This window comes from Molothrus aeneus, chromosome 9, assembly GCF_037042795.1.
Source record: "Molothrus aeneus isolate 106 chromosome 9, BPBGC_Maene_1.0, whole genome shotgun sequence".
In the NCBI taxonomy this organism is placed as follows: Eukaryota; Metazoa; Chordata; class Aves; order Passeriformes; family Icteridae; genus Molothrus; species Molothrus aeneus.
In genome coordinates, this window is record NC_089654.1 from 19,731,724 (window position 1) to 19,746,336 (window position 14,613).

At 35.6% G+C, this 14,613-nt stretch overlaps 1 protein-coding gene across 1 annotated transcript in view; it reads right to left on the reverse strand.

Annotated features, from left to right (window-relative positions):
• The window catches only part of COL11A1 (collagen type XI alpha 1 chain), a 125,112-nt gene that overhangs the window by 108,519 nt on the left and 1,980 nt on the right, over positions 1-14,613 (reverse strand). The window contains exon 2 of the mRNA XM_066556125.1: positions 1,990-2,157. Coding sequence (XP_066412222.1) covers positions 1,990-2,157 — 168 coding nt within the window. The remainder of the gene's footprint in view (positions 1-1,989; positions 2,158-14,613) is intronic.

Consider the following 14,613-nt stretch of genomic DNA (forward strand, 5'->3'; position numbering starts at 1 on the left):
CTTGTGCCAACTCCTGCCACGGGGGGATGCCACACACTAGACCAGGTTGCTCAGGGCCCCACCCAATCTGCCCTTGAACACTTTCAGGGTTGGGGCATGCCCAACATTTGGTGGCAAACTGTTCCAGTGCTGTGAGTAAAGAATTTCTTCATAACATCCAATACTACTCTCTCCTCTTATACTTTAAAGCCATTTCCCCTTGCCTTATTTACCTGCCCATATAAATAGTCCCTACTCCTGTTTTCTATAAGCCTCTTTTAAGTACTGAAAGACTTAAGAGTATTTAAAGGTTACTGAAAGACCCCCCCATCCCCATAATGGGGTACACTCACAGCCTTATCTCCTCCAGGCTGAACAAGCCCAACTCTCTCAACCTGTCTTTGTAGGAGAGGTAGCTCTAAATCTATTGTGAAATCCTGTAATAACACAGAGTATGAAACAACCACGGTAGTTTCACATTCACTGCTTTTTTAATCCATCTTCTGTTTAGCAACCTTCTAATTTAAAAGTGTGGACTACAATTTCACTCAATATAACAAGCATCTGTACCACAGAAAAGAATACTCTCTGGTACTAGGCAGTGAAATCAAGTTGGGAAGTTGGTAAATAAAAATAAATTTAATTTTTTTAAAGATGAAGAAATTAATGGATATAGTAGATCCTGATGAGTTACAAGAGTTAGATGAAATCAATGATAGGACACATTAAAATGTGTACTGTTTAGCTGAAATTATATCTCACAGCTTGATCTTCTCTTGGATATCTATAGTCTTTCGACTGCTACACAGCACTAAGTAAAAGAGACACAATCACTCAAATTTATTTAAGAATAATCTGAACAATGAAGATTTCTTGAGATTTCTTGTGGTGAGGAGAGAGGACGTCTATACCACAAGATTGAAAAGGAAAAAATTAAAAGAACCACCTCCAAAAAAATTGTTTTTTTTTTTTTATTCCTGTAAAGTATAGCAGGAAATTTCCCATTCAACTTAGTTGAGAGGATATATTAAAACCCTAGGAAGTGAATGAAAAATAATATATATATTATATCTGTAGTGAATTTTGCTTTGATATTCTTCCATCAACAATAAATGATGAGTTAAGGGAACTTGTAAGTTACTCTTGAACTGGGTATAGCTCTTTCTCATGTTGCTCTGGGAACACATTATTACTACAAAATAAAGCCTGTCTCACCCTTTTCTGGATCTGAGTGATATCTATATGATTGCTACTCTAAAGGACAGAAAAAAGAAAGTATTTTCCTTTGCCACTTCTAATCTCTATGTATTCTGTATGACTTGTTCTAGCTCTACATGATGCGTCAAAACAGAAAATTTAAATCTTCAAAGATTTTGGGTTTAATATTCTTACTATCACTTTCCTCAACAGTTTGAGTCAAGTGACAAGTGATAGAGAAATAATGGAATAAAAGTCTCTCTGTAACATCCAAAGAATCATTCCCAAAATTTGACTATTTCATTTCAGAGAAATTTGAGAGAAGATGGAATCACAGCTATCCACAACTAGCCTTGTTTAGTCCCCCAAATACCCAGATATTCTGAGGTAATTCTTACCAGATGGTACTTCTGAGAATGATTTTGCAATGGCCAACCACAACTCATTTCTCCCACTGCAGCATTACTCCAGAAGGCACAACTGCTCTTAAATGCACTACTGAAACAGGCAGAGACTTGCCAAAGCCACCAAATAAGGTTTGCATCAGATAGCATCATGAAAGAACAGGTAATATGACTTACAAGTCAATTCCAGCAGTGACAGAATTTGATGAAGAGCTTTATAACTGAAGCCAATAAAGCCTGAATTATTTGGTGGATGGAGTCCATCCTGCCATTCATATGCAGGCCCAGCTCTGGGGCCAAGAGAAGTGTTTTGTGCTACTGGTGTTGGACTACATGCTATGCTTTAGAGAACATAAAAACATAAGCAGCAAGGTGACGTACAAAAGTAACAGCCTTCTGCCAATCTTACCTGGGTACAGCTGCTTTGTTGGGGCACTCAGCTGTGCAGTTTTTGAAACCCTGTAAGCAACATCCGATCCTTTTGAATTCCTTCTGTTTGTGCAAAATCCTGCTGTTCTTGTTACTCCTTCTGGAGAATTGTGAAATTCTAATGCTTTTAGCACATCAACGGGTTCAGCTGACAAAGTTAAAAAAAAAAAAGAAAAACAAGAAGAATTATTTATCTTGCATATCTATGGCACCTAGCCTCCAAAAAAGCTTTTAATTTCTTTGCAAAAGCATATGTCTAATCAGAGCAGTAGCTGCATCCTACTTTGACTTATTGCACATTACTCCTACACCATAATTCCAAATGCTGAGAATCTTGCTGGTTGAAACTTCCAATACATGCTTTTAATGAGTGACTTCTGAGAAGTGGAACTGATCTTCAAAGTTTGCACGAAACTTTCAGAAGCATTCAGCTGCTAATAATCTGCTGCCACAAAATCATCTGTTGCTAAGATTGAAATATATTCTGATTACACATAACTGCTTTCTCAGATATAAAGGAATAAGGAAGCAGCTGAACTAATTTCACATGCAAGTTAGAGAAAGAAAAATGTACCTGCTGTGCCTGCAAGGACTAAATGGGCAGAATTGAAGGCTTTCATTATTTCCAAGTTAAAATGTAAATTTATACTTTAGAGACTAAGTACAATAAGATTTCATCTGTGCTCAGTGTCTAACAATCTAAAATTGAGATCCAGAGCTGTTATTGCACTGATATTGATGCAAGTTAAAACAAAGAAAAAAGCCTGTTACATATGTAAAGCCAACAAAAAGCCTTAGTATATAAAAGTTCTCCATGGCAAAAGGACAAAGTATTGAATGCACAAGCACTTCAAGAGAGGCAAGGAGAGAAAACAGTTAGCATACTGCATGCCTTTTCTCCTAGGAAAAATTAAGGTGCTTATTCTCATGTTCCCTACAAATAATGTCTTTTTTAATGCATTTTTTTTGAGTGGAAAAAAAATTTGGGTAGACTTTTTTGTCAGTTGGACTATTCCACAGTTTTTATCTTGGCAAACTCATAACCACTTAATTTGGGAAGACAAAGTTTTAAATGATTTTCAATGTTAAAGCTGAGAAATGAGCTTGGTAAATCTGACTTCACATCTTTGAACTACACAGTGGCATTAACTATAGCTGAGTTATTGTCTGTTATTAATTTTACGTGTCAACAAAAAATCAACTTAATATTCAAAATTCACTGCCTGTGAATATTCAACTATTTAAACAAGTATTTCCACAGATGTGAACAAAGTTAAGTTTAAGTAGTTCATCCTATTCATCTCCTGACAGTGCCAAATATCAAAAACTCAACTCTGTGGTTAAACCAATCTTTGTTTTCTCAGTCAGCCTAGAACGCACATAACTTCTTTTCTAAAATATATTCACAAGAAAATGCTTGTGAACTTGAAAATTTTTTCTTCACATCTTGCAATTTTTCATTTCCTTTCCTCATTGGATCATCATGTGTTATTAAACATAAACCAAATACCCAATGTTAGTTGCAAGCTAACACATTGGGAATGAATGTTATCATACACAACTGAATTTACCTAAAATCCACATACAAAAAAAATGGAAAAATGGAAAATTCAAGAAATTATGTCTAAACAGTCTCAAAAGAAAAGTTTCAATAGTATGAAAACACTGTGGTATTAGTCTAAGTTCTCTATTGAGTACTGAAAAAATAATTTTAATGGATATAATGTATTTTTATAGGTGTTCCAAACAGTTCTGAAGGAATTGTTACACATACTGAAGGAATATTCTGAAGGAACAGCCACACATTTTTTTCTAGTAACCAACAGCTATCTTTGATGTACCTATATTAATTTGAACCGGTAATGTAGAACCAGTCACCAGAAATATTATTATAAATTTCAATTCCCTGTGTAAGTCAACCACTGCTACATTCCTTTAGCCTTTGCTCTTTTCTATAATTTGTACCAGATTCTTCATTATTTTTTAGAATAATGGTTTTTTTTGCTGCCTGGGAGACTATTCACCCACAAATAGATTGTTCATTACTCCCTGCTAGTTCTGCTGCTAAAAAACTTCCAGACAAGAAACAGAATAATAATAGGACAATCTTCAAACCACAAATTCCAAATAATAAGAACAAACATTCTGCTAATAGTCCACAGTTGACTATTTCTTTATTTCCACAAACTGTGATTCACAAAACATAAAATAGCAGGACTAGTCAGTTTAAAATAATTACTAGAAATGTTGTGTGGTCCACAAACTAAGATCTCAGCTTGTATTTATATGGGGTAACATTAATATAACCCATATATTGACAGGTCAAGAATCTTTCATGAGACCTTACTTATGGTGCATAAAACAGCTTGCCTATATGATTTTACCTTTCTCCAATAGTTTTCTCAAAAAGTAAAGACAAATGCAGATTAATGATATATAATCTTATGCTTCTGTATCCTTCCAATTTGGTGTCAATAATTCAGATGGCAAGGAAATAAATAAGAATCATGCAAACAGCTCTGTTCACCAGTTCTTGGGATGGAGTTAATTCTCCTTCTGAAACTTGGACATCAGCTTAGAAAACTCTTCTCTGTTTGCCAGGGCAAATTTGTCAAAACACAAGATCCAGACCCAGAAACCAGGTCCCTTACATAGGTGTTTATGGCCATGTTGCACTGCTGCTTGAAGGCCACCTCTTTCAAGAGGTGTAAACAAGCCAGATGATGCCACAAGACTACCCTGTGGAAAGAAGCCTGCGTTCATCAGGGCAAGCCTGCAGTCTGCAATCAAAATGCAAATTTCTACTCTGCTACTTTCGCAGAGGATTACTCTTCTTACTAATGACTATAGTGCAAAGCTTAGCGGCATTATGTCCTTGGTTCAGGAGAGTTCAGAGAGACAGCTCTCACTGCCACTGAAAAGACTGTACAGCAGCGGCCAAAGCAGAAATGCTTAAAAATACCAGGATTTCTGGAATGGCAAAGGTGAATTCTTCAAAAATCCCTTTTTAAAAATCAGAATTGTGTGAGATGGGAACCTGAGTGTTCCAGTATTTTTCAAGATACCAAACAATTAATCATTTAACTCCATCATAAGTTCCTGTATTTTCAAATGTAAAGAAGATAAAACACACAAAGAAAAATTAGTGGTGCCACGCCTCAAGACCCAAAATGACTTGTAACTTTAAAACTGTAGAGTCAAATCTTGGTCTTCATTACTGTGGCATGACTGAAGTAGGTCCATTCACTCACTGAGCTTTCCATATTTACAGTGGTATGGATCAGAACATTTGATCCAGAGCATTTCATTAAATGTAACTCCAAAGCCATATTTACTCTTCCTTTCCCTTTAGCTTTCTTACATTAGGAAACTTATGGAAAAAAAAATCTCTTTTTACTTATGAAAAGAAATATCTCTGCTGGAAATTAAAAGGATTGACTGAAGCTTAGTAGTTGTAAACTGGATGTTAGATCACACTTCTTCGTTGCCAGATCAGGAGAGAGTATTGAACATCAAATATATGAGGGGAGCTTCATGTGTTTTCTGTTTACTTGGAGAGGAAGAAAATGCATGTCAAAATTTACTTCCAGTTTTGGTTAGCATTTCCAAGCCTACATTTCATCAACAGACAATGATATATTTGTTTTATAGGCCATGAAAATTCTTTCTATTCTATTAATTCATAACCCTGTATTGTAAAAATAGAAGGCCATTAGAGATTTGGAAAGTCTGTAGAAATCTAGACTACATTATAATCATATAATCACAGTTGAAAATATCATAGCTTTCATTCACTCCACAATATCTAAACTGAAACAGAATCTGTGATATATCATTCCTAATAATACTGATACAACACATATGGATCAAATTCTGCTGCCTTTATATTGCATTACATCTAACAATTACTACCATTGCTCAGTGTGGTATCATCTGGAGTTAAGCAGCATCTGGTGAAAACAGCAGATTCATTTCTGACATGCCCTAACATCACAAATACAAACAACATAATTATTTTAGTTCAGAGGACTTGCTTCCTTCACTTGAGACTTCCTGACATTTGAACTGGAATCTATAACACAACATGGCTCTGCCTTTCTCTTGGTAGAAACTGTCCATGGAGGAGGTTCCCAAGTACCATAACAATACAAGTTAGGACAGCAGAGAAAGGAGGGGCTGAGAACTGTAAAGGAGGGCAGAAATTGAAGTCTTTTGGACACACAGCATGTGCTCATGACTTATTCACTGTGGGACATCAAGCCTCCCCCCCTTAGGATGACCCCAGTTTTCAGTAAAAATGCTTAGCAATTCCACATCTCCCTATGGGAACCCTTGTAGATGATCACACATCATTAACCTTAGGTAAAAGAATAGTTAATACAAGAAAGGGACAAGTAACATATGCAAGAAAATTTACATTGGAATGTTCATGTCTGGTTCATTACATTTGGATTTATTGAAATGTAGACAGTAATTAAATGAATGGTACTTAATAATATCTTTTTAGTTTATAAAATATATCCTGTCTGTTACTGAGATCATTGTGAACCTAGGACCTTAGTAAAAGGCAATAAAATTCCTTATTTTTCCTTCAGCCACCACCATTGAATTTCTGTACTGTGACAAAGTCTGTCTGGCCCTGCAAAGGTAAACTGCACAGAACCCCAAAAAAAGATGAATCAACAGTGCATCTAATGGCAGCAAAATCATCTTTGGAATTATACCAGTTGCAATCATTTTGAATAAAAGAGTAAAATATATACATATTATTGTTCTAGCTACAGTAACTTTTAAAGGTTAATTATCTTTATTTTAGTGATTTTTCAATATTGAAAATGTTTTGATCTACAACATGCTTTTTGGAAAGTTTTACTCAAATCAATTTAGTCAGTGACATTACTGTCAGTGTGAGGTTTGTAAATGTTAGGCCATTAACCCACACTGAAAATAGAGCCAGGTTTCTAACCTAGGTACAGCTGTATTAAGAAGCAGTTTGTGTGCCAATTCCATGAGTGACTGCAATTCCACACTGGTGTGGATCTCACATGGTATTTCATGTCTTACTCAGATCTGAAGAGGTCAAACATTTAAGTGATCTTATCCCAGTTTTATGCAGTGGTCCTCAGTAGACTTTGAATACATATAGACTGAAAATCTATTATTCACTGAATAGAGAACTTTTGAATGACTTTTATTATTCCTTAAAAGATGACCATGGAAGTCAGAATGGGCCTGTCTAAAGGTCCAACACCTTAAATTTTCTTCTATTTAACATGGAACATGCTGCAAACCACTTACAAGCTGCAGTGGGAATGGAGACCCGAACCTTTACAGATAGGGTGTACCAAGGTTGACATCTTTTCTCTTGCTATAAACTACACAGCAAAGCACTTTTGAACTGCAGATGGAGGTGCTGGTGCCTAAGGACCTGACAGTTCAGTTACTGAAGATAGGGTAAAATCATATTGAACATAGGAAACCATCATCTGCATTCTCAGAGGGAAGGACTTCACCATCATGCCTCAGAGTGGAACCCTCCAGGACTGACAGGAAAGTGACTGTGGTGGCAATGTCTGGCAACAAAATTCATTCCCATCAGAAATTGTTCAGGGGATGACTCATTTAGACTAAAATATGTTTATTTCTGTCCAATTACCTAATAAAGCAAAGAAGTTGAAATCCTATTATATTTAGATTTTGGTCTGTTAACTCCTGGTTGTTAGTCTCTTAATTTTATGAGAAAGCACAGGCACAATGATCCTTCCCTACTTAAAAGATGTGTTTACTTACATAATTTACTAGATGCTTCCAGACTGCCTGCTGGGGGACATACTTTGAATGCAAACAATAGCAAAACCCAAAGGGGAAAAAAAAGAGGCAGTATTCTTTACTACACAGATATACCTTAGCAAACTGAGGGTGCAAACTCTGTGTTTGTTATACTGTTAATACTTAAAATAACTTTGCCTCTCCTTCTTTTTGATACAGTAAAAAGTACTTTTAAACAGTATTATATGTTTTTCTGATATAATAAACAGATAACTTCTTGAGTTCCCATAATTCTTCAGTAATGATTTTTTTTTAATTGACGTGAAAATGACAATTTACCAGTGCTCACTCCACAAAGAGCCTTTAAGAGTTACAATCAATAACTCCTAATAAGGGAGACACAACCCTGGAGTAGAAAAGAGCTTAAATTTCCCCAGTACAAAGAATTATATGAGAAATTTAGGAAGACTAATGTTTCTAAGTTACTATTATTTTACTTCATATTTTTCCATGGAAATAGGCTTCATTCTGCCAGTAATCTTTTCCAATGGAACCACTGCAAAAACTAAAACTTAAAGAGCCTTGAAACGTTAATCTTCAGCTCTAAATGGAGTGTTTTCTCAAAGTTTAGTCCAGTTTTATGTCACTGTAACAGATCATTTAAAATCTACAAGCTGTGATAGCCTGGTAGGCTAAAATGTGTGTATTTGGTGAGTACTAATGAAGGGACTCCTTATATTTGTGGGCAAGATTTTCAAAAGAGGCCAACTCTAGTTGGATTTCTAGGTATATATTTAAGGACCTAAGTAGAAGGTACTGACTGCACCAGAGGTTTTGAAACCATCCTACCTATTAAAGACATAATAACCTATTGTTGTTTAGTTTATTTACTTTTCTTAAAACTTTGAATCTTTATAACTTTTAGAGCTCATTTTAAGGACATTCCATGTATTCTATAGGTGAAGATAAACACTTCTATGATGGAAGTTTCTAACTGACACTCATTAAAAGGTCCAAGACCTAATGAATGTCAGAGGTCTTCACCTCTTTTTTAAAAGCAGCATTACAATCTGACTTTTAGGATACAAAACAAGACCCATCAATTACCAGAAAACTATACCATTTCTAATGTGGTAAGAATATTTCTGTTCTTATTTTTACTCTTGGACACTTTTACTTATTGTGAGCAGTTATTATGCTGGATATCCTTTAAAAACAGAAATACATATGATTATCTACACTTATTATTTTAATGTGTTTTTCATCTGTTAGGTATTCATACAGAACATCCAAAAGCAGGAATTGAAAAGCATGTTAAGCCCAACAGCTTCACTGAGCTTTGCAGCTCCTACAAAGGACTCTATTCCTTCCCACTGCAGGGTCTAGTCTCTGCAGTTCAGCCATAGGTGTCTAAGCACCAGGAAAGGATCAGGCACTCTTCTGTCCTCACCATTTCCTACAGGCCAGCTCTGGGCAGAGCTGCCCTTCTCACAGGCTTTTGGGCTTGGCAGTCTGAGAACTGCCGGCCTCCCACCTCTGCTGAGAGCCCAGCCCTGTAACAGAACTGCTCTGGGAACCAGCATCAAAGCATTGGTTCTGCAGTGCCCTTTGGGAAGGTTCCAACACTTTTCATAGATAGACTTTATACAGCTGGATAAAACCAACTCTCAGTTTTATGGGCTGCAAAAGTGACTTACAGAGCATCTTCAAGGTACAAAAAAGGAACCAATTGAGTTGCCTAATTACACAGTGCTCCTGAAAATTAAGTGGGTTTTTTTCCCTAGGAATCTGAATGTAAATCTATGAGATTAACTGAATATATGTTGAAGATATGTACTTCTAGGTACATACTTCAAGGTTGTTTTACCTGTTAAGAATTTTCCTAGATGAATTTCCTAGATTAATTATGTTATTGGAATCTTGACTGGTGACAGTTTTAGAAATAGGTGTTATTGCAGTGCTTTCATATTTAATGCTTACAAGAACTAGAGATTATCCAGATGCATACAGGAATGCTTTAAATAGCCTAGGACTGACTATTTCACCCACAAAGGCTTCTGTGAAACTGCTCAGAAATGGCTACTTCTGTTTCCACACCAGTTATTTGGAATTTTTTCATTGACTTCCTATGCTGAAAAGTCTATTAAATACATTTTAGTATTTTAAAGGCTATGCAGACAGTCTAGGCATGTACAGGAGGCAATTTTGATACTCATCAACTATGAACTACATCTCACTTTACAGACCAACCTACAATATGCATACAGTACAAACCAAAACCCAAAAAAACAAAATCCCCCACCACTTACATCCTATACTGAAACCAGTGAAAAACTTGTTTAGGTACAACTTCACATTCAGATCTTTAGCAAAATTAGCTTGTAGGCTGATTTATTTACTGGACATATTCAGAAAAAAAATATTTTAAGTTTTCATTACATTGCATAATTCTGAAGAGGAACCTAGATTTTGAGGCTTTTTATCATAATGTAAGTCACTACAAAGTATGACTTTTGTGTTGTTCAGAACTCTCTTGAGACTGGATAGATTGTGCTTTTATGACTTGTTTAGCAGCATTGACTGCCAGCAAGCACTAATAACCTGATGGTGATTTCATAAAAGGTTTCACTTGCTGCCCCCAGAAGATTTGGCTTGTCCATAATCTGTGCAGACCTGTATTGACCCATTATTTTATACTACTTTAACATCTGTCCCACGCTTCTATGGACTTTTTCTTATTTTGCACCACAAATCTTTTAGGACTGCATTCGAAGTGTCCAACTGTATTGAGGCCTCTGCTGAATATTCAAAAAGTTCTTTTTGCACAGACAGCAGACACAGTAGTTTCAGCTGTGAACATCAGCAAAACAAGTATTACATTCTTGAGTATCCTGTTTCTATTACCATATAAAAAAGAGAGACAGTCTAAAAATGGTCTGTGCTACAGGAACACAAGGCATTCCCTCAGCAATTAAACATGAAAGAAACTGAGTCCACTTAAAAGTTTTGTCATCAAGGTATTTTTTGAGAAATAATTCAAGTAAGTGTTCAAAATATCTTCCAATTAATGGGAGTTTTCAAATATGGAACATTTGAACATTTTTCAGCTTTAAGCATACAATACAGCCAAGGACAAGACTTACAAATTATGCCATTTAACATAATCCTATTTAATTTGATAGAGAAACAACTTGTGCAACTAAAGTCTTTCATCATATTTTCCCTGATGTCAAAGGTATCATCTCTCTTGTGAGAGCAATGCAAGGAAATCAGATTCAATTCTGTATCCTACCAATATTAGCAGGAATTCCTCTTAAGCAGACACCAAGGTTGTAAAGTCTTGAACTATCGATAAACTGCGAATGTTTGGTAATCTATCAGATTATTGTGATAATTTGAGTAAGGTAAGGTACACAGGTAAGGGACAGAGTAGGTAGCACTTAGTCTACTTTAAAAATGTGACCATAATTTGATTCACTACTACATTAATTTCTATCATGGAGAAAGCTTAGCTGCCAGTGACATTATTTATAGCAGGATCAGGATCTAAACTGGTTTTTTATTCATCTTTTATAATACATCTTTCAATTTGGTTTGCAGCAAACACTCTGGTTCTATAATATGAGCTCTGCCAAATACCTTCTATTTCACACACCGTGTACATTAACACTTGGACTTGCAGTGAAGTCCCAGACCTGAAATTCACAAAGGTTTTTACAGTCCCTTATGTGTGCTAATGTGCTAAAAGGAATTTAAGTTCTGCCAGATTCTACTACTATTGTAATAACCAGGTCAACAATTAATCCTTACATTTACAGTCTGTAAACTTGGTATTTAATACTGAGTAGAACAGTTATAAGCCCTTGCAACAGGCATGTGTGTTAACCTAATTCCTTTTAAGCCACTGTTCTCTATTGTGTCCATCCAGAGGGGAAATCTCTATCACTGCATGAGACTTCACATTCTTAGAACATTAAAGATTTCTTCCAAGCTCTGCTTAATTTATTCTCCCCTATTATCAACAAATACTCAGAACAATGATAAATTAACCAATGCTAGGAAGATTTCTTCTGAAAAGAAGCAGAACGCTCTACAGAGAAAAGAAAAGCAACTTCTTAATCTTGCTGGCAGATGGAAACCCTACTGTTCACCACTGTACAAAACAAATCCGGGAAAGACATAATTGCTCCAGTGTGTTTTAGGTATAACCTCAGCAGTTATGTCATGGCTCCTTTAGTAAGCTGCAACTCTGTCAGAATTAAGGGTTCTCTTTGGGGGAGATCAAGAAACTTTGGCCATGACATTTGTAAAAATAAGTATGACAACTTTTTTCCTACATTTTATATCTGCAGCAGACACCAATTTTACTAACAATTAGGAGCTTTGGGGGTGGGTTGTTTTTGATAGGTTTTTTTAAGTAATCAGAACAAAAGATGGCACCAGGAAAGTTTTTATATCAAAGATTTTTTACTATTGTCATTTCAATTATAGGTACTAGGGAAGAGATTCTTTCAAGCCAAACCCACAGAGTATTTGTGTACCTACATACAGTTAAAGTTGTTAAGATGGACATCAAACTGAAGTTGAAAAACTTCTTTCCTGCAGAGGTAGGAAAGAGTCATAGTTTCCTGCAGCCTGAATCCTTTCTTGGATCCATGTGAGGTCTCCTAAATTTAATGCAAAGACACACATTCTAGAGAATTAACAACACATACCAGTCATTTTTTTTGTGCCTGATGTCTGCAGTTGAAGTTGAAATAACTATTTTACCTTAGAAACAATTAAAAAATCAAAACTACATAGCAAAAGAAACATGGACATGCAGGTGTCTCTTGCACTGTTCTGGGAAGATTGGACCATTTCACCTGCTGATCCTTGGGACTCAGAAAAACTTCAGCTAGGATCACTAGCTGCACCTAGTGAAATCACTCTTTGATTTATTCATTTTTGCTAACTTTGGGAATGGCAATCTGAGAAACGCACACAAATTATCACACAAGACACTCTTTTTTAATCTTAAAAGTTATTTGATCAGTTAAAATCAAAAATACTTTACATCACAAATAGTTCTGAGAAGAAATTAATACTTTTCTAGTTTAAAGCACCGTTTTGTACAGGTTTGGACTAGCTGAGTACATTCAAGAGTTTTCATTCAACAAACAGATCCATATCTTCCTTACTAAGCAAATACAAATAAGTAGCAGTGTTAAGTGTGCATCCACTAAGAAAACTCTCCTTTTGCCATCACTAATTGGCCCAGTTCTGCATTCCTTCTGCACCTAGAACTCCCACTACTTTCCAAGCCTGTGTGTGGGAAGCACAAGGAACCTTTATATTTCCTAAGATGACAGCAAGAAGTATCTATTTATTTTAGAAACAAATCTGCTCATCGCTTACACAGAAGGTCCATAGTTTTCTATATATAGGTTCATAGCCTCATTTTCAGTAAGGCTTCTTAAATCTTTTTTTTTTCCACACAGATTAAGAGCTAAATTTCCATTTGCTTGGAAAAGCTTATAAATAATAAAAAGGCTGATTTTTCATTTCTTGCCCATGAAATTTAAATCAGCATCACAATAGTGCATTGATGTCAAGCCCTAACAAAAATTTATAGTGTTGAAGCCATGCCACTTTGACTAAATGAGTTTATTCATTCCAAACACATTACCAACAGCTTTAGTATTAAAGGTGAGGAAGGGGAAAGGAAATCAAAGGATGTCTTTAAAAATATTGAATTTTGTTTACTTTAGCCAAGTCATAAAGCAAAAACATTTTCTGAAAAGAGCTACTTAAGAACTGGTGGGCACTGAGCTGACCAAATATGAGTCACTGCTTTTCCCATGCAGTTGATTCTCACTTCTGTAACTTTTTCTGTGTAAAGAAGAAATAACTCAAGAGCCCAAACACTGCTTTGCACACCATTTCTTGCAAGTATGAAAGACGCCTCATACTTCCCCATGGTTTTGGGTTTATGGGTTTTTTTTTGTTAAATAAAGAAACTTCAAAAAAAAGTCAAGAATTTTAGGAATCTGTTGAGGTTTGTCTACAAGGAATGGCTTCTGTTGTCTTTAAAAAGTCACTGCTACATGATTAACACTTTATATGAATACACCATGTAATTTTCTTTTCAGAGAGATGGTTTATGAAAAGAATATTGAAGAGCAGAAGATTTAAAAGAGTTTAACAGAGCAACTCATATTTTGCCCAGCATTCATATTTTACCCAGCATTTTTATTTAGTCATATTGTTTACCTGCCATTTATGCTATTTTATTTAATTCCTTGGGATTTTCCCTCTCCAATTTTCAAATATCAATCATTATGTCCTATGTTACCTTTTAACTACTTTAAATAAGATCAGAATGCGTAACAGATGATTCAGAAATAAGTCCCTTGTACACTGTTGGAGAAATTAGGTCAAATTCTAGTCCCTCTGTAGTCAATGGAAAAACTCTGACTGACTTCAATAACAGATCAAGCCCTTAACACACAGCTCCCTGTAGTTCCTAAGCAAATAGCACACTGTATCTCAGAAAAGGTCAAGAACTAAGTTCTTTTCTGAATGCTTCTACAAAGAATAAGAAGCCTGTAGTCCTATGTTTCTGAAATGTCCTTTATCCAGAAGACTAGAAGAATATCAATATAGCCTTTTAGTTTTGAATAAAGTTACCACAACCAAATTAGTCAGCCTAATGTTGCTGAATACAGTCCAGTAAGTGTCAGTTCTGTAGATTTCAGTGTAAGTTCTGTTGATTTTTCCTGTGCTGTTTGGGTTTAGATTTTAACTTGTCATTTCCATCCAACCCATTATGTAAACATAGTCTACATAAATCGGA